This window comes from Salmo salar, chromosome ssa18 (assembly GCF_905237065.1).
Source record: "Salmo salar chromosome ssa18, Ssal_v3.1, whole genome shotgun sequence".
Classification (NCBI taxonomy): domain Eukaryota; kingdom Metazoa; phylum Chordata; class Actinopteri; order Salmoniformes; family Salmonidae; genus Salmo; species Salmo salar.
The window spans coordinates 19789669-19815473 of NC_059459.1; the positions used below are offsets into that span (position 1 = coordinate 19789669).

Genomic DNA, 25805 nt, shown 5'->3' on the forward strand with positions numbered 1-25805 from the left:
GAACGAGGTAATTGAGGTAGATATGTACATATAACTAGGAGTAAAGTGACAGATAGTCATCAGTAGCAGCAGCCTATGTCATGAGTCAAAAATGTTAGTGCAAAAAGTAACTTGGCAAGTCAGTTAGGAACAAATTCTTATTTTACAATGACGGCCTACCCCGGCCAAACCTTTCCCTAACTCAGACGACCTTGGGCCAATTGTGCGCCGCCCTATGGGGACTCCCGATCACGGCCAGTTATGATACAGCCCGAGCTCAAACCAGGGTCTGTAGTGACGCCACTAGCACTGAGATGCAGTGCCTTAGACCGTTACGCCACTCGGGAGCCTATTTGGTTATAGTCCGGGTAGCTATTTGGTGAACTATTTTGCAGTCTTATGGCTTGTGGGTAGAAACTGTTCAGGGTCTTATTTGTTCCAGACTTGGTGCATCGGTACCGCTTGCCGTGCAGTAGCAGTCTATGACTTGGGTGGCTGGAGTCTTTGACAATTCTTTGGGCCTTCCTCTGACACAGCCTGGTATAGAGGTCCTCGATGGCAGGGAGCTTGGCCCCAGTGATATACTGGGCAGTACACACTACCCTATGTAGTGCCTTGTGGTTGGATGGCAAGCAGTTGCCATACCAAACAGTGATCAACCAGTCAAGATGCTCTCAATGGTGCAGCTGTAAAACTTTTTGAGAATCTGAGGGCTCTTGACAAATCTGTTCAGCCTCCGAGGGGGAAGAAGGCATTGTTGTGCCCTCTTCACGACTATGTTGGTCAGTGTGGACCATGATAGATCCTTAGTGATGTGGACACCGAGGAACTTGAAGCTCTCGACCCGCTCCACTACAGCCCCGTCGATGTGAATGGGGGCGTGCTCGGCCTTCTGTTCCCTGTAGTCCACAATCAGCTAATTTTTCTTGCTGATGTTGAGAGAGAGGTTGTTGTCCTGGCACCACACTGCCAGGTCTCTGACCTCCTCCCTATAGGCTGTCTTGTAGTCAGTCGGTGATCAGGCCTACCACTGTTGTGTAATCGGCAAACTTAATGGTGTTGGAGTCGTGCGCGGCCACGCAGTCGTGGGTGAACAGGGAGTACAGGTGAGGACTAAGCATGCACCCCTGAAGGGCCCCCATGTTGAGTGCCAGCGTGGCGGATGTGTTGATGCCTACGCTTACCACCTGGGGCGGCCAGTCAGGAAGTCAAGGATCCAGTTGCAGAGGGATGTGTTAAGTCCCAAGGTCCTTAGCTTGGTGATGAGCTTTTGAGGGCACTAAGGAGTTGAACGCTGAGCTGTAGTCACTGAACAGCATTCTCACATACAGTGGCCTTCAGAAAGTATTCACACCCCTTTACTTTTTCCATATTACAGCCTGAATTTAAAATTGATTAAATTAAGATGTTGTGCCACTGATCTACACACAATATCCCACAATGTCAAAGTTAAAATTTGTTTTCAGAATTTTTACAAATGAATAAAAAATGTAAAGCTGACATGTCTTGAGCCCATTCGTTATGGCAAGCCTAAATACATTCATGAGTAAAAATGTACTTAACAAGGTTTTCCATGCCTCGCAAAGAAGGGCACCTATTGGTAGATGGGTAAAAAAAAAGCAGACACTGAATATCCCTTTGAGCATGGTGATGTTATTAATTACGCTTTGGAGAGTGTATCAACACACCCAGTCGCTACAACGATACAGACGTCCTTCCTCAGTTGCCGGAGAGGAAGGAAACCGCTCACGGATTTCACCATGAGGTTAATGGTGATTTTAAAACAGTTACAGAGTTGAATGGCTATGATAGGAGAAAACTGAGTATGGATCAACAACATTGTAGTAACTCCACAATACTTAATGACAGAGTCAGAAGAAGGAAGTCTTTACAGAATAAAAATATTCCAAAACATCTTGACTGTTTGCAATAAGGCACTAAAGTAATACTGAAAAAAGTGTGGTGAAGAAATTAACTTTTTGTCCTAAACACAAAGCATTACGCTTGGGGCAAATCCAACACAACACATCATTGAATACCACTCTTCATATTTTCAAGCATGGTGGTGGCTGCATCATGTTATGGATATGCTCGTCATCGGCAAAAACTAGGGAGTGTAGGTGTTCATCTTGTCCAGGTGGAAATGGGCAATGTGGAGTGCAATAGAGATTGCGTCATCTGTGGATCTGTTGGTGCGGTATGCGACATATGAAACGTATGCCTGGGCAGAAGATATCTCAGAAGAGGAGATGCTTCAATTCAAGGGCACCATTTTTATCTAGGTCAACACCAAAATGTGTACCAAAGCCTGTCTAAATAAGTAGAAACATCAAATATGAGTCATCAACAACTAAACAGTATGTTCCATTTGATCCAGTCAAATCAAGACACATGGTGAGTGACAACATGTCTTGGAAAAAAGAAATTGCACAATACTGGTCTTTTCATGGCACTGAGTGGAAGTGGATGTTTCCCCTTAAGTCCTAGCCTTCAGAGGTGTTTTACTACAAACAAATGGCCTTTCATCCCAAGCTTCAGGCAGGGAGAGTTGGTCTGAGCCTTTGAATTTTACAGATCATGTTTGGTGTTTTTTGTGCCTAATGAATGTTTGACAGACTTCTACACCCCACCCTTGTCTCACACACACACACACACACACACACACACTGGCAATTGGTTGTCTCAGAGTCAATTAATGGACCCCATGGATAAATTCAATAAGGTAAACTAGGAAATTAGAAATAATATACTGAAATGGTGTATCTGACTTCTATCAGTTGTTTTATATGATGACATGAACAAATATGCTTGTCCGTCACACTGAAATAGCATAACCCAATTTAAACCGAAAAAAGTGACATTATGTTGGAAACTTCCCTAATTACAAAAACACGTGATCACATTGACAGAGACTTGCATGCGCTCTGATTGTGTCCTTCCGCGGCCAACAAAAGAACTAGCCGACTACAAAAAACGTAAATTGACAATACACTGACTACGATATAAAACTTATGCAAATAAATAGCTATTCTGAGAATCAACAATTATTTATTTGATAGGAAGAAAGGGTTTTTGATTTCGCTCTAGAACTATATATTTGCGGCGGTAGGATATTTGTTTTAAAAACCTAGCCTGCTCTACATTTTTTTCCTCCGTTGGAAGCCATGATGGAAGCTTGAGAATTCAGCTGGAGAGAAACGCGAAAAGATGATCCCCGGGACATAGCTATCTGTCAAACGAATCTGTGCACAAATTTGATTCCTGTATAGACAATATAAATGCACGGTGGAGCCTGTCACTTTTTCCGGTGTATATTAGCATTTAATTCACGACGATGTTGATTCGCTAGGAGGTTTTTGGATTTAAAAAAAAGGGGGTAACGTTAGCTAGTTAGTTACTATACTGTAGCTTGCTAACGTTAGCTACGAGTGGATACTGTTGCTGTCCTTTCCGAGAGAAACGTTAGTCTTCAAATTCGAGCGCCGGAGAGTTTTCTCTCCTCGCTGTCCGGTCAATCACGGCGGCTACTGTAGATCAAGTGGTTCGGACCATCTCTTATACCATACGGTTAGGCGGGAGGAGAATTGTATGTATTTTTCAGGGGGGATTTGAAAACAAATTCCAGGATTGGGAAAGTTGGGCCTGCGTGGAGGAGCAGAGCAAGGCCCGTCTTTATGATCCAGAGAAGACATTCTAGCTAGCTAGTTAATCCTACTTACAACGACTACCACTGCTAGCTGTGCTAGCTTGTCATTGCGAGAAAGGAGCTGCAAAAGCGCAAAGGGCGATCGAGAGGCAAATCAAGCGAAAGCAACGATACTTTTTCATAATTTTTCATAAATAGACTCCTGTCACTAAGTTAGCTACAATGGCTGCGAAGATAAAATTAATGGTCAGCCGGAACAAAAGGAGATTCCAGGAGGATGGGTTCGACTTGGATTTAACGTGTATCCTTTTCTTAAATAACTAACGTTAGTTTATCATACAGTAAACTAGTCACGTGAGTATGCATATTGTATCAATTCAATAGCGATGATTGCTTGCTAGTTAACGTTAGCTAGTTAAGGTAACTGGCCGGTTTTGATAAGCCGGAAAGCATGTTTGAAATATGGTGGATCTGTCAAATGAGCACGCAGAAATGTCTGAAGCAAGTATGTATGACATCCAGTAACTCGCTATCTAGTTAGCCCCACTTACTAGCAAGTTAGCTAGCTAGTTGTCATTATCAGGTACAGTGCCTTCAAAGTATTCACAGCCTTCGACTTTTTCAACATTTTGTTACAGCTTGAATTTAAAATGTATTGCATTGTGATTGTCACTGGCCTACACACAAATACCCCATGTCAAAGTGGAATTATGTTTACAAATTAATAAAAAATGAAAAGCTGAAGTGTCTGAGTCAAGTATTCAACCCCTTTGTTATGGCAAGCCTAAATAAGTTAAGAATTAAACGTTTGCTTAAGTTACATAAGTTGCAAGGACTCCCTCTGTGTGCACAAATGTTTTTATGACAACTTCATCGCTGTACCCCACACATACAATTATCTGTAAGTCACCCAGTGAATTTCAAACAGATTCTGCCACAAAGACCAGGGAGGTTTTACAATGCCTTGCAAAGAAGGACCTCTATTGGTAGATGGGTACAAATAAAAAAGCTGATGTTAAATATCCCAGAAATGTGGCAAAGAAATGAACTATGTCCTGAATACGAAGTGTTACGTTTGGGGCAAACACAATACATTAGCACAGGCAAAATCCTAGAGGAAAACCTGGTTGTCTGATCAATAGACACTGGGAGACAAATTCACCTTTCAGCAGAACAATAACCTAAAACGCAAGGCCAACTGTACATTGGAGTTGCTTACCAAGACAACGTTTAATGTTCCTGAGTGGCCTTGTTAGTTTTGATGTAAATTGGCTTAAATCTTTGGCAAGACTTGAAAATGGCTGTCTAGCAATGATCAACAACCAACTTGACAGAGCTTGAAGAATTAAACTAATGTGCAAATATTGTACAATCCAGGTGTGCAAAGCTCTTAGAAACATACCCAGAAAGACTCACAGCTATAATTGCTGCCAAAGGTGATTCTAACATGTATTGAGTGGGTGTGAATACTTATGTAAATTAGATTTCTGTATTTTGTTTTCAATACGTTTGCAAACATTTCTAAACATGTTTTCACTTTGTCATTATGGGGTATTGTGTAAAGAAAAAAATGTATTTGATACATTTTGAATTCGGGCTGTAACACAACAAAATGTATAAATACTTTCTGAAGGCACGGTAAGTTGTGTTACGAGTAACATTAGCCAACACATTATTTGACCAATTTAGCTTGCTAGCTAGGTTCAGGTTAGCAGCCAGTCATTATTACTCAACTTTGTTGGCTACAAATTGTCCATATAGACATGACTACTTTGCTATTAGATAGCTAATATTAGCCAGTGGCGTAAAGCACTTATATAAAAATACTTGAAAGTACTACTTAAGTAGTTATTGGGGATATCTGTACTTTACTATTTATATATTTGACAACTTTTACCTCAGTACATTCCTAAAGAAAATAATATCCTTTTTACTCCATACATTTTCCCTGACACCCAAAAGTACTTATTACGTTTTGAATGGCTAGCAGGACAGGAAAATAGTACAATTCATGCACTCCCTATTGCCTCTGATCTGGCAGACTCACTAAACACTGCTTCTTTTGTAAATTATGTCTAGGTGTTGGAGTGTGCCCCTTGTAATCCCTAAATTAAAAAACAAGAATTGTGCCATCTAGTTTGTTTAATATAGGGAATTTGAAATTATTTATACTTTTACTTTCAATACTTAAGTATATTTTAGAAATTACATTTGCTTTTGATATTTAATTATATTTAAAAAATCAAATACCTTTATACCTTTAGTATTTCACTGGGTGACTTTTACTTGAGTAAAAGTAATGATATCTTTGATAGAAAATTACTCAAGTATGACAATTGAGTTCCTTTTCCACCACTGATGTTAGCCAACCTTCCGTAATGTAAACTAACATTTGGTTTGCTTGCTACAGTAAAACTTGACTTATTTGACAGTGCAGGGAAGCTTGTTGGCTGCTGTAACAATGTTTTCTTCTTTTAGATTAAATATAGATTACATGAGGCATAATTCTAGCTACCTAGCTAACTATCTAACTTATTGGCCAGCTAATCAACCGCAAACTTGGTTTGGGAACACAGAGACTGCATTTACATAAGCTGCCCAATTCTGATCTTTTACCCAATTATGGGCAATATATCTGAATTTGTCTGCTTGTGTAAACGCAGCCTGACAGTTCTGGGATGTTGGCCCAAAGGCCAATGTATCACAGATTTAATCATTGGACATGTTGGGAAGCAATCGATTTGAATGTTTAAGACGGTGCAATGCACCTTTCGAAAAGCCCTGTTAACCAGATTGAGAAACTAAATATGGTCTCATGATTTTGGCAATCATGCAGCATGTGCTGCTAGCTAGCTGTCAAACGTGATCTAAATTAGCTTCCCTTAGGGTATAGGGAACATATCTGGCAACCTTGGATAAAAAAAACATTTGAAAACTTGCTAATGCCGAAAGAGCCTCAATTCAGTTCATGTTATCTTTATGCAAATTATTAATTCAACATGCCAATTTTCGATGTCTAGCTTTTCAATGAATCACTATATACTTTTTACAAATAACATTCACACTGATGCACCACTTCCTGAAAATTCTTAAATTGAGAAGATCTAATGCTAATAAAGTCCAAATGGAATCTGCATGATTGGATATTGTTAATTTATTGAGGTTAACTTCAGAACATCCTCATGTTATCTGTCAAGTGACATTTGTGGTCTTGGCCTATACTGATTTTATTAACCCATAGTATGCTGGTGGTGAGAATGGTAGTCCCTTGCTGCAGCACATCTCATACCTGGCCAACCTGGCCCTGATATTGAAGACGAGTTTAAGGGAGTGAACTGTATGTGTTTGGGGGAGAGATGGTGGGAAGAGTGGACACAGGGATTGTGTTAATTGTATAGTTTTCTCTGACATGGATTATGTACACAATGTTTATTTGGAGCAGTTTTTTGTGCACTTTGCAAAAAATCTAGGGACTGTAATGGCCTGTATAGTCCTTTTTTATTTATGGTGTGGTAGGAAGGTGTTCACCCTAATGGCAATACCTGTGACGGTTTAGTGAGGCATTTGTTCAGTTACTTGTGGGCCTGAGCAAATCAAAACGACTTGTCCCACAGTCTGTTTGAATCCACTGGTTGTGGCAGGCTATACAGTATTATAATGTAGAGACCATATTGATGTAAGTTGCGGCACAGGTTAAGGGGGTCTTGCTTTACTTTTCTATCTTGTTTTAAAATTGATACTTACATGTGACTAATAGGAAAACTGGTCACTGTCTGAGCATTAAGCTTACCCCACATTGAAAGTGTCAAATGCCACTATTCTGTTTTGAATGGACACCACTCACTGGAGAAAGGTTTTTATGTAAATTCAACTCAGTTTGTCATTATTCCCTGCACCCATTCAGTAGAAGAAACCACAGATTAATGGATAACAGGCTAATCGTGTAAAGATGCTGTTATTGAGATATTGATATCAGATTTGTCAGTTTCTGTGGGGTTTTCTGCTTGTGAGATAGACGCAAGGGAGCGAGAGGGGTGTGTCATTCAACCCCAGTAATTCCTCTGTTGATAAGCAACAGCCAGTCAGTGTGAGTCCCCTCTCTGCTGATCTAAATTCAGGCACTTTTGGACGCAAACTTTTTTTTATCGGATTTGGCATGGTGTCTTAAAACAATATGAGCTCTTTGCAGTTATGTAATGCAGTAGGGATGGACATTTCGGTTAACCAGTCAAACTGTAGAAAAAATAACATCCAAACAGGAAAATAACGTGACCAACAGAAAATACTATGCATGCATACAAGGAACTGACATGTTTCATTATGAGCTTAATGAAAATTAGCAACAATAGCAAGCCCTCCGTTTTACAGTCAAAAGGTTATTATTGAACGTTCAACAGCTGTAGTGAAGCAGGTAATAATACTTTATTTTTAATACATTTGTCAAAATGCGATTTGCGTGAACACCGTTCTAAGCAACGCACCTAATGCGAGCGGATCCATTTGTGACAGAGATGAACATCTCCATTAGAAACTTAGAAAGAGGGAGAATCTAATAGCAACAACTAGGATGTGTTGCTAATATGACTAGGATTGTGCCTTTGGCTTCTGGACAATGAAAGAAAGTTCTGAAAACCAATAGAACAGGAGAGAAATGCTGCTTAATGGCATGAGGAAGTATTTATCAAATAATTGCATGCGTGTTTCTATGGTTGGATTTTGGCTAGGCTAATTTGAAGCAAAGTAAGAAATTCCACATTATTTAAAGTTAAGTAAAATGTTCAGGTTTCAAGCAATTCTACTGCCTTAAGCTCACATTGCAATGTGGTGGGTGACGAGCTGATAGCCTGCCTACCGTTGACTGTAGCCTATGCATGCGAGTAGGAGCCGCACTTGAATTAAGAGTTGAGATTGAGATATATAAATAGTAGCTCTTTTTAATTGTGGCCATCAAAACAGTTTTTAACACGCCATTGCATTGAGAATTATTTGTTGCACAATGACTGGGTTTATAAAAGCATGTTTAATTCCAATACCAGCTTTTTTAAAGGGTCTGCTCTCGCGCTGTCTGACAGGTGATGGGCCATTCCGCTCCTCAAACTAGGCTCTGTATGCTGTGCATGTGTGATAAATAATTTAACCTTTTATTTAACTAGGCAAGTCACTTAAGAACAAATTCTTATTTACAATAACTGCCTACCCCGGCCAAACCCAGATGACGCTGGGCCAATTGTGCAGCACCCTATGGGACTCCCAATCACGGCCGGATGTTATACAGCCTGGATAATAAATAAGATGCATGACAACTAACAGAAATACACACGCGCCAATTTAATTCCACTAAATTATGCAAATGTAACATAAAGACGATTAACAGTTAACCGTTTATATCCCTATAATGCAGTATCAGGGTTCTGGGAATAAACCTTATAATAGAGTACCAGTGATCTTGTATCAGCAATGCTGCCTGAGTCCCCATCTCTCTAACCAACCACCTTTCCATAGCACTCTTTCTTTCCTGCTCTCTTCCCCACATTCTCTCCTCTACTCTTACCCACCCTTCCCATATCATTCGCTCTCTGCCTGCTCCTCTCATTTTCTCTTTTCAACTCTCTCCCCCTCTACTCTCTTTCTTTTCTGTTGCCCAGCCGTGGAGTTAGCTAGAGCACAGAGCTGTGGCAGGACAGCTGAAAACGCCAGAGAGAAAAGGCGTTCCTGAAATGTCCGGTTTTTAGAGGAGCTTCCGTCGGGGGTCCTGTATGTGCGTTTCCTCCCAGCTGCAGAATTCTGAGCCCCCCGTGCCCTGGGCTGTAGCTCCCCTAAGAGCTCTGGAGCTTTTTAAAAACACTTAAAATAGTCTGAGTGGAATGATTTTGCCAGTAGGACCAAAGGCAGAGGTGGAGGTTGTAACCCATTATGTGGTATAGAACGGCCTGCATTTGGTTCCTAATTAGGTCTTTGAGGCATTAATGGAAATTATTATGTTCCTCTATGTAATAGACAGGCTCATATGCTGAAGGCCACATGCAAGTAGCTTGGCATTATGCAAATACTATAATAAAATCGCTGCTGTGTTTTATTGAATTAATGCAATGTATTGTGTTCCTCTTGAATTTTAATGCCATAGCTGGAATTTGGTAGATTCTACGCCTATCTGACATAGGGCATCATATTCTTGCTAGTTTCATTAACATTTTGGTCAAGTTACATTGGATCTTGGCAAATGTGTTCATCACATCCACAGATACTGCCATTGTACTGTGTGTTTGTGTGCATGCATTATGCAGAAATTAGAGGCAGTTCAAGGGAGTCAAGTCTTCACCTTTCTCACCAGAGTCGTCAGTGGTGTGTCAAATCTTGGAGACCAGTTTTAAAATGATTTGCTCCAAAATAACTTCTGCTAGGAAAAAACAGACATATTCAATTATTATATATCAGCCGTTCTATTTCTGACACGGTGACACAGGAAACGTACAAAAGGGTGACCTTTTGTCAGTGGTTAAAGTGCAAAATCCCACGGCTTATGTAGGCAGACAGGCTTCAGAATGTCAGTTACAGGTAGGAGTTGAGATGATGTGCACTCAATTCAATAATGTTTTGTGAGATATGACATTGAAGTTGATATGGAAATGATCACACATAATACGGTTGACATTTGTCCTCCAGAGACAGAAATTAGTTTAGTAGTTTAAAGTATCTTTCAAAAAAACGCAGATGCACTATACAGTGTTCAATATGCAGCTGAAAGTAACAGTTTCATTTGCACTTAATGAGTGTGTGGGGTTAGCAGGGCTAATAGAAACGTTTTTGCAATCATCTTAAGTCGTACACAGTGCTACTGAGATGGTATTATTCAAGATATTTTGATGTGCAGCCTAAACCAGTGATTGTAATGAATTTTGGGGTTACAATTAGCCTGTTGCTATATTTTACTCTAAAAATAGGGATCCAGAATTGCTATGTCTAGTTCAATTAATTTGCATACATATTTTGTGTGGCTACAAATAGGCTATCACATAGGCTAATTCCTTTAGAGCTAATTTGCCAACTGAGGAAGTGGAAACTCCAAATGCATTAGCTAGGTTGAGGAATATAATATGTTGCTAGTAAGCCATGTAATTGGTTAATCTAACAGCAAATGTAATAACTTTGTAGCATTCCCAATGATGTCTAGGCCTATGTAATCACTGCAAATGGCAGATGCGTGCTCCCCCGTTCCGCATATCTCAAAGCCCATAGCCTACCAGATACTTTTGTTAAAAAAACGGCGCTCAGACAGTCAATATTGAGAGTTGAGAAATAAATGTAATACAGAAAGCTGAAAACCTCCTCTCTCCAACAGTCACAACAGTAGTTGCTTTTGGAGAAAAACATATTTTGTAAATGTTGCTATTACAACACATTTTTCTCGGCCACTCCTCTCCCACTAGCCTACTCAGAGCCTGCAGGGAGAAATGGGCAAATGCAAGCACTTTCATGCACTCTAGGCCAGGGTTTCCAAAACTCTGTCCTGGGACCCCCCTGGGTGCACGTTTTGTTTTTTGCCCTAGCACTTCACAGCTGATTCAAATAGTCAACTCATCAACCTTTGATTATTTGAATCTGCTATGTAGTGCTAGGCAAAAAACAAAACGTGCACCAAGGGGGGCAGGACCATGGCCGGGACCATGGCCAGGACCGACTTCGGGAAACCCTGCTTTATGCTAGTTTGACCAAGTCATGATTTTAGCCACCCCATAATATAATGTTTTGAGTGAAGTAACCAGATAGAATTTGCAGCTTGCGCCGATGTGACCAATTAAAAATTAAACTTGACAATTCAAGTCAAAGGGTGGCAAAATGTAACCACCTTGGAGCCCTGTTCGTTGCTGCAGTCACCTCAGAGTGTTTCACTGCTCCACTGTTCCTCCCCATGAACCCCATAACCAATTGTCATTTATCCCAACAAAATACTTTTCTTGTCCGTCAAGGCAGGGTCCTCATTACTCTTACATTTGATCTGTTAAATATTCCATGAGATTCGGCTGGGGCTGCAGGAAAATTAAGCCCAACATCTGCGACGATCTCAATATAACTAGGGCTCTATAAATACGTGCAGGTCAAGCTGTGTAAATTCTCCTAGTGCACCCACATGTGGGCCCCACTTGATTAGGAGTGCTCCGGTCCTCTCGGCCTCTCTCTCGCCCTCACACAGCCAACACCATCTGTTATTCTACTGATCACAACCCTTCTGCCCAGCACTGTCCTTTCCCTTTCTGTTCATTACTGCACAATGACACCCACACGGTGATACAAACGTCATGATGATCTTTCCTCAGACCTTTTGTTGTGATAGGATTACGTTGTAAGCTAGAGGTATGGGTATTGTATGAGCTATACAGTGCATTCCAAAAGTATTCAGACCCTTTGACTTTTTCCACATTGTTACGTTACAGCCTTATTCTCAAATGGATTAAATCGTTTTTTTTCTCCTCATCTACACACAATACCCCATAATGACAAAGGAAAAACAGGCTTTTATAATTTTTTTGATCAAATTTATAATAAAATAAAAATAAAAAAACATATGTAGATGTAATATTTCAGTTTACTTAAGTATTCAGACCATTTACTCAGTACTTTGTTGAAGCATCTTTGGCAGCAATTACAGCCTCGAGTCTTCTTGGGTATGACGCTACAAGCTTGGCACACCTGTATTTGGGGAGTTTCTCCCATTCTTCTCTGCAGATCCTCTCAAGGTATGTCAGGTTGGATGGGGAACGTCGCTGCACATTTATTTTCAGGTCTCTCTAGTGATGTTAGATCGGGTTCAAGTCCGGGCTTTGGCTGGGCCACTCAAGGACATTCAGAGACTTGTCCCGAAGTCACTCCTGCATTGTCTTGGCGATGTGCTTAGGGTTGTTGTCCTGATGGAAGGTGAACCTTTGCCCCAGTCTGAGGTCCTGAGCGCTCTGGAGCAGGTTTTCATCAAGGATCTCTCTGTATTTTGCTCGGTTCATCTATCCCTCGATCCTAGGGGGATAGTCTCCCTGCTGCTGATAAACACCCCCACAGCATTTTTGTTATTTTTTATTTAACTAGGCAAGTCGGTTAAGAACAAATTCTTATTTACAATGACGGCCTACCACAGCCAAACCCGGACGACGCTGGGCCAATTGTACGCTGCCCTATGGGACTCCCAATCACGACCGGATGTGATGCAGCCTGGATTCGAACCAGGGACTGCAGTGACGCCTCTTGCACTCAGATGCAGTGCTGCAGAAATGTTTTGGTACTCTTCCCCAGATTTGTGCCTTAACACAATCCTGTCTCGGAGCTCTACGGACATTTCCTTCGACTTCATGGCTTGGTTTTTGCACTGACATGCACTGTCAACTGTGGGACCTTATATAGACAGATCTGATCCTATCCAAATCATGTCCAATCAATTGAATTTACCACAGGTGGACTCCAATCAAGTTGTAGAACCATCTCAAGGATGATCAATGGAAACAAGATGCACCTGAGCTCAATTTCGAGTCTCATAGCAAAGGGTCTGAATGCTTATGTAAATAAGGTATCTGTTTTTTATTTGTAATACATTTGCAAAAATGTCTAAACCAGTTTTTGCTTTGTCATTATGTGGTACTGTGTGTAGATTGATGAGGGAAAAACATATTTAATACATTTCATAATAAGGCTGTAACATAAAAAAAATTGGAAAACGGAAAGGTGTCTGAAAACTTTCCAAATGCGCTGTATATAGGATTTTCTTCTATGTATGTGTCCTTGACCCAATGGTGACCACAGATATCTATCCAAACATCATTGCTATGGGCTTTCCTGCAGAGCGACTCGAAGGAGTGTACAGAAACAATATAGACGAGGTTGTACGGTGAGTAACAGCCACTCATGACCTCAACTGGTGAGGACTGTGAAATGAATGCGTGTGGAATGTGGTTTGTGACCAACATTAGACAAAACAATCCAAGTTGATAAAGTACCCTGAGGTGTTTTACGTTCTCATTAGATGCATTATGTTTTCAATTTCTGTAGTTGCGGAATGTTTTGAATGTAACTACCTTTTACCTCAACAGGTTTCTTGACTCGAAACATAAAAACCATTATAAGATTTACAATCTGTAAGTATACCACTAAACACTTAAATGCAAATATCAATGTTTTGTTTACAAATGAATTGCTCCTTCATGACCGCTGACTGAATATCCTTCCTTTTGCAGTTGTGCAGAACGACACTACGATGCTGCCAAATTTAACTGTAGAGGTACGCCGTCACAAACAAAATGTTTTTAGAGCCAGGTTGCTTAAAGGAAATGTACTCTTTATATTTCTCTCTAACTCTCTCCACCCGCCAGTTGCACAATACCCCTTTGAAGACCACAACCCGCCTCAGCTAGAGCTCATCAAGCCGTTCTGTGAAGACCTCGACCAGTGGCTGAGCGAGGATGACAATCATGTGGCGGCCATCCACTGCAAGGCAGGGAAAGGCCGCACCGGGGTGATGATCTGCGCCTACCTCCTGCACCGTGGCAAGTTCCAGGACGCCCAGGAGGCACTGGACTTCTACGGGGAAGTGCGGACAAGGGACAAGAAGGTCAGTGACAGTGACTTGCCAGGGGTGGAGACTAGGGATGGGCATTTTACATTATTTAACTATTCAAATAATATGACATTTTATTATTTGTTCGGATATTCGGATAGTGATCTATCAGAACAACGCAAATGCACATGGCAGAGAACTGCGGACAGGCTGTTTTTTTTCTCTGCTTGTTTTTTGGCTGAAAGCAACGGTGAAGGAGAAGTCCAATTTTTGCCATGATAGAACTGATTCTGTTACAAAAAGGTTTTCTGATGAATGTTTTACATTGATCTGGGTTAGTTATTGTGGGAACTCTGTTAGGTGCGCGCCTGTAGTTGTTAATCGAAGTGGGGGAAATAGCAAACCAATGTCAATTTATTTTTGGGGTCAAAATTAGCCTAACATTTTCTTTCTCAAAAAATTAACACAAGTAATCAAATAATAACATCCGTTTGGATATTTGATTAACCGTCCCCATCCCTAGTGGAGACTAGACGCTAGTGCTCGGTGTGAGAATTTTTATAAACGCAGACTAGGCCTAGATCTTCTGTTTTGTCATAGACCTGCCGTGATAACATTTTTACATTGACATTTTAGTCATTTAGCAGACACTCTTATCCAAAGCGATTTACAGTAGTGAGTGCAAACATTTTCATACTTTTTTTGTACTTGCAAGCGCCATGCTCTACCAACTGAGCCACACAGGATTTCCAAGACATATTTTTCACAATCTGTATATCCTATTCTTTGTGGTAATTATTAAATTGAGGTAATTCCCTAGCATTGACTGTTTTTGTTGTCTTTCCTTTCCAGGGAGTGACGATCCCAAGCCAACGGCGCTATGTGTACTACTACAGCCACCTGCTGAAAAACAAGCTGGACTACAAGCCTGTGGCTCTCCTCTTCCACAAAATGGTGTTTGAGACGCTACCAATGTTCAGTGGAGGCACCTGCAGTGAGTCACTCATGTTTAACTTGACCTCTGACTCAGGGCGTAGGCATGTAGCTCTTTAAATGGTGTGTATACGGCCACCCACGGTAGTAGAGAATGGTGCAGGTCAACTTGCGTTGTGAGAGCATAGAGTCATATTATGTACTTTACATTGAAGCCAACGAAGCTCTTGGTCAGTTGCTTGTACTCTTTAAGAAAGATGGCTAGATTTTGATGAGGAAGAGAACATGGATGACACTATTCTCACCTGATTTCCGCAAGGCTGGCTTCTACCTGCTTCATCCAAATTGTGACATGTTTTGCTCTGCAGTTCAGAGGATGAATTCAGTACGTGTAAATAACAAGTCACCAATGACCTCTTACAGATAGCAAATATATTAACTGCGTTTATTGTTGTTCAGGGATTTTCAGAAAGACAAAGACTTCAACTCCTAGCTCAAGTAGACATTTTCACCTATGATCTTTAATCAAGAGATGTAGTGATCTATGTTTTTCATCTAATGGAATGTGAATGACTATGCATGTACATCTACTGCATGTAATTTGCTTGGCTGAACTTTTCTGTGAAACAATGATTTGAATATCTTTCCATTTTGGTCATATGAAAACCAGCCAGTGATTTGGATTTCTGGTTTAATGTGCCTGAGTCACAGATTATCTTCTTGTTTTTTTCTCAATATTTCACTGTTGCACAAAATGCACCTTTTTCCTTCTTGGATTATCTGTGATGCTCTAACCTAGCATCTGAATGTGCTCAACTGCTCTGACCTCACCCTTCTCTTTCCCTCTTAACACTTCCTAGAGAGGGCCCTATTCTGAGTTTGACGTTCTCTATTTGCAAAGACCTAGATAGAAAACATCATGTTACTTGTTCGCACTCATTTTAAAGTATTGGCTAAATACTGAGGTGTATTGTAGTGATGTGCAGATCAGCTGTTTGTTCACCCCCCCCAAATCTGAGGCCTGTACTCGACCCTAACCCGCAAATATAGAAAATGCGCTGTACCGTCAAATGGCGCAACAATTTTTTGAAGAAGTCTTTTTAGATATGCCCATGTTTCGGCTTATAATTTCCGACATTTTGATAGGCTATTTGTTAGTGAACTTGTCTATAAATAGATACATGCAGCTTCTCTTCTGTCATTACTTGTTTCCCTTAGACTAAATAAACCCTTTCTCATCAAAATGTCATAAATCGATAGAATGAATGATTCAATCTAGTTGGCGTCGGTAAAGTTTGCTTTCCGTTTCCTCTTTCATCTCTGCTTCTCTACAATGATGTTTAGGTACCGGGGAGAAAATGCAATAACAATTTTTTTTTTTTTAAATATGATTTTCAGTACAACATTTCCTAATGACATCGGTTTGACTGGTTTTAAGGAAATTTAAATCTGTTAAAATTACCCAACTATTTTATTTTTTTTGGGGGGGGGCTTGGATGCATAATTTGTGGTTGAAATAATATCAGCTTTTATGATGCTGATAAAGACAGCACATTTACAGATGGTCCGCATCCATTCTCTCAAGATGCTAAAATAAATAAATGCTATTTCTCCACTCCTGTTCATATTATATCAGGCTATGAGCGAGGTTATAGAGCTACAGTCTATAACCTCCCGGTCCCTAAACATCTTTCCAGATTTCAGTTAGGCTACTATTCCATTTAACCCATCTGAACAGTACAGTTCCCTTGATGTGCCATTTTGATGTCCCTGTCTTGTGACTGTCAAATTTATATAGAGGTTCACAATCATCACACACAACATAGCCGGACGGCACTGCTATCATCCTCTCCTACCACTTCAGCAAATCTTTCCCAAACATTAGACTACTGTTCTGGCCCTCCGTTTAATTTATTTTCAACTCTCCATTTCACAGCTTTTCTCTTATTGAATTAAACTCTAACATTATCCTTTTTTGCCTCAGTCGATTGACATTAACCTTTTCTGCCCAAGTTCCCAAAAGCATTTGGCAATTGGCGCGTATTTGGCACGCTACAGTGTTAGGCCCTAAAGCCGACTTAGGCTACGCACTAATTCCAGATAAAAAATAATTAAAGAAAACCTCAATGTAGACTATAGATATAAATTGCACATTACATACATTTATGTATTTGTTATGCATTTTCTCTTTATTTAACCCTCCCGCCACCCACCTGCCCTTCATCCACACAATATTTAATGACCCTAAACCCGCCCAGTGGGTCCTGTGGGTTATAAGTCAACCCGCACATCACTAGTGTATTGGGTGAGAACCTCATTTGGAGAGAACTTGCCTTTTTCAATGGACTAGCATTTAAGACTAGCTAGCATATAAGACGGTTCTCATTGGTGAATACATTATCACACATTGTTGAGAATTAAATAGGCTAGATGCAGGTTTCTGCCATTGGGATTTATAGTGAGATGTTCTTGGAATATCTACAGTCTGAAGTTCCCACATGTTCTTTTTCTTGTGAATTATTAATGTATTGCACCATGTATCCCAAGTCTTGTTGACTAGATTTAATTTGATATCTCCATTTGAAAGCATTGTTTTTAGATATGTGGCTGTGTATGTATATAATTGATATCCTAGCATATATCTGTATCGTTAGAAGTGTTCCTGCTGTGTTCTGAAAGCCCAGCCTGCCAGCCCAGCCAGGCTGTGAGTTAATCTCCTTCTCTCTCTCTAAGGGGACAGTACCGTTAAAAACAGGAGCGAGCCGATCCCTCTGGGCTTCAAGAAAGGGAATTGGCATTGGGGTAAATGAGCCTTTCATCCGTTTTGATGTCCTTCCCTCATATACTGTTCATTTGGCACCAGTTCCAACAAGAATTAGAAAGGTAGAACTTATTCTCGTGAAGGCTAGAAGAAGGAGTTGTAGCATTAAGACATCATTGCAATGTGGAGGCATACAAAGACCAACCAACCAACCACCCCCTTATGAGAAGTTTCAAACTCTCACAAATGTAATGCTATTGTTATAGAAGAAAGCACAACAGTCATCAGAATGGGGTCCCATGTCTTTCGTTCTGGTTCTTTTTGGGTGCTATTTGTGGTCTGGTTATTTCCCCCTCTCCTCCTTTGTGGTCTGTTTTTTCCCTTCTCTCCTCCTATATTGGAAAACACGGTTTTAAAGAACTCCCAACTAGGGGTTGCTTTTGTAACTGTCATGGCAGAAACTCCAAGACTACTAAGACTTGTATCCTGTGATGTCTGGTTCTCTCTACCGCCATTACCCTTCATTGCAACCTCTCTCCATATCTCTGCCCCCTGTCTCTGAAACACTCACCCCTTTTAGATCCTCAGTTTGTGGTGTATCAACTTAAAGTCAAGATCCACACATCCAACCCGGCTCACACGCGGAGGGAAGAAAAGCACATGCTATTTGAGTTTCCCCAGCCGCTGCCCGTCTGTGGAGACGTCAAAGTGGAGTTCTTTCACAAGCAAAACAAAATGATGAAGAAGGTTGGTTAGTTCCACCTGTCACATGAGTGTCTCTAATTTCCACCTGGGTTTCCTTGACTTCAGCTGTTATGGGGTTTTCAATTGCTGCCCCATTGTAGTTATTGTCATAATTGCAGTGTCACTCCAATGTTTACCTGGTATTTTATCATAAAGGGTGTTTTATGTGAGTCCCTTATAGTATCATACATGATACCATAATTTCCGGACTATTAAGCGCACCTGAATATAAGCCGCACCCACTGAATAAAAAAAATATATATATTATTTTGAACATAAATAAGCCGCACATGTCTATAAGCCGCAGGTGCCTACCGGTACATTGAAACAAATGAACTTTACACAGGCTTTAACGAAACACGGCTTGTAACAAAAATAAATAGGCTTTAACGAAACATGGCTTGTAACAAAAAATAAAAAATTTGCAGTAAGCTTTAGTTGTCTTTTTGCACTGAGTCAATTGCTCACGCTGCTGTTTCCAACGTCTTGTCATCGACTCATTAAGACCAAGCTCCTGTGCAGCAGCTCTATTTCCTTTTCCAACAGCCAGATCAATCGCCTTCAACTTGAAAGCTGCATCATATGCATTTCTCCGTGTCTTTGCCATGATGAGGGTGACAAAATGACTACCGTAATCAGAATGATGGGAAGTTTGAGAGCGCTCTAAACAGTAAACAAAAAAGTTGTTTGACCTTAACCCGTTTGGCAATTTCATTGGTCTAATGAAAGCTTCATGCCGCCAAAAAACTGAGCACGTCACAGAATGTTTTTTGGAGAAAAAAAAATTGAAAGCGGGAAAAATCCATATATTAGCCGCGTCATTGTTTAAGCCGCGAGGTTCAAAGCGTGGGAAAAAAGTTGCGGCTTATAGTCCGGAATTTACGGTAGTCGTAATGACGTTAAACGGCGCTCTGACGTTATAATTGGCTAGCTTACCTGGAAATGTATTGAATCATGTTACTATAAATAACTGATAAGGATTTTCACACTTATGTACTGTAAATGTGTAGCTTTTCTAAGCCGGCATTAGCGTGGTAACTATAACCACAATGATCGTCAGACATACTCCATTAGTTAGTTGGTACCTCTCCCTCTCCACTATCCAGGATAAGATGTTCCACTTCTGGGTTAACACCTTCTTCATCCCCGGGCCACCGGAGGAGAGCATGGAGAAGGTGGAGAACGGGTCGGTGGTGGTGAACGATGTGGACGGGGTTCAGAACCAGTCCACGATCGGCACACCTCCCCAGGCCCCGCAGAGTGCCGAACGCAGGGACAGCGGCAGGGACAGCGACAGGGACTACCTCATCCTCGCGCTCACCAAGAATGACCTGGACAAGGCCAACAAAGACAAAGCTAACCGCTACTTCTCACCTAATTTCAAGGTGAGCCATTTAAACTAATGGTTGTAATGAATTATTTTATTTAACCTTTATTTAACTAGACAAGTCAGTTAAGAACAAATTATTATTTACAATGACGACCTACCCCGGCCTAACCCTAACCCGGGCGACGCTGGGCCAATTAATAATATGAGGAAGGTACTACAAATCTGTTGTGTAAATCTCTATTGGTCTTTGCGCTATTAGAATCCTGATGAAATTGAAACATTGGTTTTCAATGACGGCAGTGCTGAATTCTATTGTTTTTCAAGGTTCCTTGTTCTGATATTATGGCTTCCCCTTTCTCTCCCTGTCTCGCTCCTTTAGGTGAAGTTGTATTTCACAAAAACCGTGGAAGATTCTTCGAATTCCGAGGCGAGCACTTCGACATCTGTCACTCCGGACGTTAGTGACAACGAGCCTGACCATTATCGATATTCCGACACCACTGACTCTGATCCGGAAAACGAACCTTTTGATGAGGAGCAGCACACGCAGATCACGAAAGTGTGAACTCTTACTTTTTTTTTTATAGGAACACGAAGAAAAAGATATGTACACAAGAGAAAAAAAGGAGCAAACTTGAATATGAACTCAAAAGAAGAACCTTTGTTCCCCTGCTTCCCCCAAAACGGCAGCAGAGCATCATGTCAAATGCCAATTTTAAAAGAAAAAAATAATATTCTGACCAATATATTGTTTTTAGTACTCTTTTCTTTGGCACGGCCGTGTACCATGCGCGAGGTATTGACGTTGTTGGGGGAAGGTGCTGTAGCTGTAATGTTTATATACATACATACATACATACATACATATGTAAACAAACTTTTTTGTGTCATAGACAATGGAAAAGAGTAACAATCAGGAGGACTATGCTGCTCCTTCTCCTGTCGAAACCAAGGCCAGTGCTGCAGTCACTTTGTTTATTTTCTCGTCTTCTCTCTCTCCCTCCCTCTTCTCTTCTACCCCCTCCACCACACCTCTTCCCTCATCCTCCTTTACTGTGAATGCTTCTCGTGCTCTTTGCAAGCTGTCTCACACGACGATGACCTTTGGCCTTTGTGCAGTGGAAGCTGCATGCAGGCAGTGGGTTGGGGGCGGGGCTGGGTTATGAGTCTGATGTCTAAAGCGTTGCCATTCCTTTCCGTACTGTTTAAATTATGCAGAACAAGGCATCCCATGTAATTGTCCGTTTTTTTTTAATCCTAAAATAATAAAAATATAATACACAAAACAGCAGGGAGACAAGTGTTTGCAATGTCAACACTTTATATACATTTAAAGAACCGTGGCAGTATGCATGTATTGGAATTTAGCACTCATACCTAATAAATGTATGCAATGTCATCTTTTCTTAGCTTTCCAAAGTCTTAAGATCTCAGGGTTACCCTGTGGATCATTTGTCATAAAGGACTTCCTGGTGTCTTTGGAGTGAATTGCATCATGGAAGTTCATGATGTTTTATGATTTAGGTGATTTCACCCCATCTGTGTGTGGGGGGGACACATCATTTTTTTTCATTAGGCCCTAATCTAAGGATTTCACATGACTGGGAGTATAGATACTGTATGCTTCTGTTGGTCACAGATACCTTAAATAAAAAAGGTAGGGGCGTGGATCAGAAAACCAATTAGTATCTGGTGTGTGACAACGATTTGCCTGATGTACCGCAGCACATCTCCTTCTCATAGTTGATCAGGCTGTTGCCTGTAGAATGTTGTCCCACTCCTCTTCAAGACTGCGAAGCTACTGGATATTGCCGGGAACTGGAACACGCTGTTGTACACTTCGATCCAGGAGCATCCCAAATATGCTCAAAGGGTGACATGTCTGGTGAGTATCCAGGCCATGGAAGAACTGGGACATTTTAAGCTTCTAGGAATTGTGTACGGATCCTTGCAACATGGGGCCGTGCGTTAGCATGCTGAAACGAGGTGATGGTGGCGGATGAATGGCACAACAATGGGCCTCAGGACGTCAGGGTATCTGTGCAGTCAAATTACCATTGATAAAATGCAATTGTGTTCGTTGTCTGTAGTGTATGCCTGCTCATACCATAACCACACCGCCTCCATGGGGCACTCTGTTCACAACGTTAACATCAGCAAACTGCTCGCCCACACAACGCCATACACGTGGTCTGCGGTTGTGAGGCCGGTTGGACGTACTGCCAAATTCTCTAAAACGACGTTGGAGGCGGCTTATCGTAGTGAAATGAACATTCAATTTCTGGCAACAGCTCTGGTGGACATTCCTGCAGTAAGCATGCAAATTGCACGCTCCCTCAACTTGAGACATTTGTGGCATTGTGTTGTGTAAAAACTGCACATTTTAGAGTGGCCTTTTTATTATCCCCAGCACAAGGTGCACCTATTTAATGATCATGCTTATTGATATGCCACACCTGTCAGGTGGATAGATTAACTGGGCAAAGGATAAATGCTCACTGACATGGATGTAAACACATTTAAAAGAAATAAGCATTTTGAGTGTATTGAACATTTCTGTGGTCTTTTATTTGAGCTCATGAAACATTGAACCAACACTTTATATGTTGCGTTTATATTTTTGTTCAGTGTATCTCCACACTATGAGGTTGGAAAATATTGGTTTTGGTGGGATGGAGTTGTTGCCTGCCTGGTGATATTAGTTAATAGACCAGAAAAGGTTCCAAACTGTTCTGCCAATAAAATCTAGTTTTCCGTTTTCCCCTCCCCACTCAGACCACTCCCAGACAGTCCTAGCAAAAATCATCCTTCAGAAATTGCTCTTTGCTAAGAAGCTATTTTTGTTTCTTTTTGACAATTTTAATTAAAACAATCATAGTAAGGTGCTTAATTGTTACCCAGAAATATTGATATTGAGATATAAACGGCTGCATTGGACCTTTAAAGGCAATGTGCCTGCATTCCTGGAGACCACATTCATGGTAAATGCTGCATATGTTGGATTAATCAGAAAATCCCTTTAAATGTCAATTGCGCTGTAAGGAGGATGTAACGCGGATCAGAATGAATCCCAGCCCTAGTCTGAACAGCATCTATCCATTACCACAACTAGATCAAAAACCCAGACACAGTTGACTTTCATTTCATGCAGGGGCACAAATCGATTTACATTGCGGGCGGCATACCAATTTTCTCAACTTTAACCAGTTGATTTCATACCCAGCTATCAGTATCATGCCAGTGGGCTGTCTGTCTGTTTGTCCAGGTCTTCTCCATCCCAGCAGCTGAAGGATAGCCAACTCTGCATTACTTCCTGATAATTGAGATGCAGCCCTGGAGAGAGAGCGAGAGCTGCCTGGGTAAAGCAGCTTGCTGCGCTCCCCACCCTTCAGTGGCTCCCCAAATGAAAGAGTAACAGGATTAAGTACCATGTCACTGTGATAGGAGGCACAGAGAGGCAGGACCCTGGCTAAAGCAAGGTCCCGGGTCCTCCAATAATAAAATAGAATATAAAAAAAGTACAAAAAAAGTGTTCCCACCCCAGGGACAGTCAGTCACATAATCTCCCCCTCTGCTCTATTAAGAGTCGCTCCCCCGGTCTCATGTTGATGGACATCAAAGACGCAGCTCGTCAGCGAATGAGTCTGGCAGCAGTCGGTGGGGCATTACTGTAATTGGCTAGAGCGATGGAGAGAGAAAGAAAGTCCCTGGTATGTTAGATTAATAATGAATGTGCTGGGTTGGGTTGGGAGAGACCAGAAGAGAGATGCCTCAGCACTCTCTGAACAAATAAAGACTGAAGCTAAATACACTGGCCTCTGAAAGAATCCAGCTCAAGCTGGCAACCCACATGTCTTTAATTATGCCTTCATCGCAGTGATATATAGATAAATAAAATACATACGCAGCTTGATGGTATAGTGAACAGCGATCCCCCAAGAGAAAGACTTCCCCTAATATACTGGGTTTTTCATGGTATTTCTTTAACGTTATATCTCTGGCTTCACCATCTTACATTCGCAGCACTGTATCTCTAAAAGAATGGGAGGGGTAGAGCTTACATCAAATATATAGATTTAAACACTCTGATCAAATGGGGGTCAATTTGGCCTATAAAATCTGAGATAAACCCAATCCAGCAACCCTTTTTTACCTCCCATCTGCTGGGAGCAGTTGCAAGTATGGCTCAGCACAGCAGGACCTGGCAACCCTCCCCCAGCTCTCTGCCTGGCTCAGCACAGCAGGATCTGGCAACCCTCCCCCAGCTCTCTCTGCCTGGCTGCACAGCTGTGTTGCGCTTGGATTAGGCCAAGAATAAAACAGGAAGTCGAAATTAAACAAAAGCTTAAAAAAACACAGGCTCTGTAAGTTACCAAAGACTTAGCGGCATGACTCTGACAGCCTGTGGAAAAAACACATACACTACACCTACACACACTTACATTATCATATTGAAAACACACATAAACGCTAAATCATTCTGCGAGCACAGTAATTCACATACATTTAGTCTAACACATTTCACACCCCTCTATGCACACACAGACACAAAAGCATATTGTCTATTGCTCACACCCACACATATGGTCCATACACACATGTAAAGTGCCTCAATGCTTTTTTTCCCCTTTGGTAGTTTATTGTAGTAGCTGATGAGGGGTATTGCAGCCGAAGAGATCCTCAAAATAATAAATGGCAGAAACATCTGTGGAATATCACTCTCCTCCCTTTGAGTGTTCTTCCTAAAGAGAGGCTCAGAGCTTCAAATAAATACTTTTTTTGTTAGGCAAAATTAGCCATTTAGCTACTTCACTGACATACGATGAATGAATGAATGACGAGAGAAAAGGTGAGAGCAGTGGCGACCCGTCATTCAGGGCAGGTGAATGCTGTTTTTGCCTGTTTTGAATGTTATTTTGGCATTAATACGTGTCACATATCAGTTGTTTTAAGAGTTAATAAACCCGCATACAAACATTGTCTCTTGTTTTGCTTTATTGAGTAAGGCAGCTTCAAAATGCAGGTGTTTCAGCCTAGCTCAGTGCTTTCTGTGGTGGTGGGGCAGCCAGCGGAAAATACGGAGCGTAGGTGTTGGTAATGTTCTCTAGTTTCACCGTGATTGGCTCAGTGTTCTGTCACTCATGGGGACACTACGTAACCGCTAAGTGTAAGGGTAGAGCTCGAAAATGTAAGCCTCTTGGGTGCTGCCATAGAGTTACATTAGAAGTGCCCATCCAAGAAGGCTCAAGGTCATTGGCCACAGATAAAATGACGTCATATCACGTTATATCTACCGTAGCTTTGATTGGACTTTCAAAATCTTAGCTAGCAGTCATCATCATGAATCAAGCCTTCATCATGAATCAAATCCTTTTTAATTCTTGTCATATGAAGAGAAATAATGAAGAGAAATTATAGATAAAACGTATCGGTGCTCATCAGCCATTGGACATAAACATTACACAACAAGTTGGAAATCGCAAATTCAACAATAAGTGGTTTGGAAGGAATCAGTGGCTAACTGCAAGCATTGCAAAGCAATCTGCTATTCAGTGGAGTGGCTGTGTGGTCCCAAGTCTGGGATTAAGGGTCTCTTTTCCAAGCTTAAAATTATAAACATTCAACATTGGCCATGCTGTCAATGCTCAAAACAACTGTTTACTTGGAAGACAAGAAAACTGGGAACTCGGGAAAAATGGGACTCCGACTGGGAAAATAAGTTTTGAACAGTCATCCAACTCGGAATTGTAAATCCGGAACTCTGAACTTTTTCTAGAGCTACGACCTGAAGATCACTGACGTCATCATGATTCAACATTGTTTTTTTCAGAGTTCCCAGGTGTCTTGAAAGCACAATAAATCCAGAGAATGCCAG

The 25805-nt window shown here is 41.2% G+C and overlaps 1 protein-coding gene across 2 annotated transcripts; it reads left to right on the top strand.

Annotated features, from left to right (window-relative positions):
* The first annotated feature begins 2999 nt into the window (after positions 1-2999).
* Positions 3000-21329, top strand: LOC106577009 (phosphatidylinositol 3,4,5-trisphosphate 3-phosphatase and dual-specificity protein phosphatase PTEN). 2 transcript variants are annotated; one of them, XM_014154645.2, is made up of 10 exons: positions 3005-3926; positions 13412-13496; positions 13699-13743; positions 13843-13886; positions 13978-14216; positions 15015-15156; positions 17829-17897; positions 18437-18603; positions 19707-19985; positions 20310-21329. In XM_014154645.2, the coding sequence occupies exons 1-10, from the start codon at positions 3848-3850 to the stop codon at positions 20493-20495; spliced, it is 1335 nt and encodes a 444-aa protein (XP_014010120.1). In that variant the 5' UTR covers positions 3005-3847; the 3' UTR covers positions 20496-21329. The 2 variants fall into 2 exon arrangements, with proteins under 2 accessions (XP_014010121.1, XP_014010120.1); XM_014154646.2 differs by lacking the exon at positions 17829-17897 and having other exon boundaries at positions 3000-3926.
* The last annotated feature ends 4476 nt before the right edge of the window (positions 21330-25805 follow it).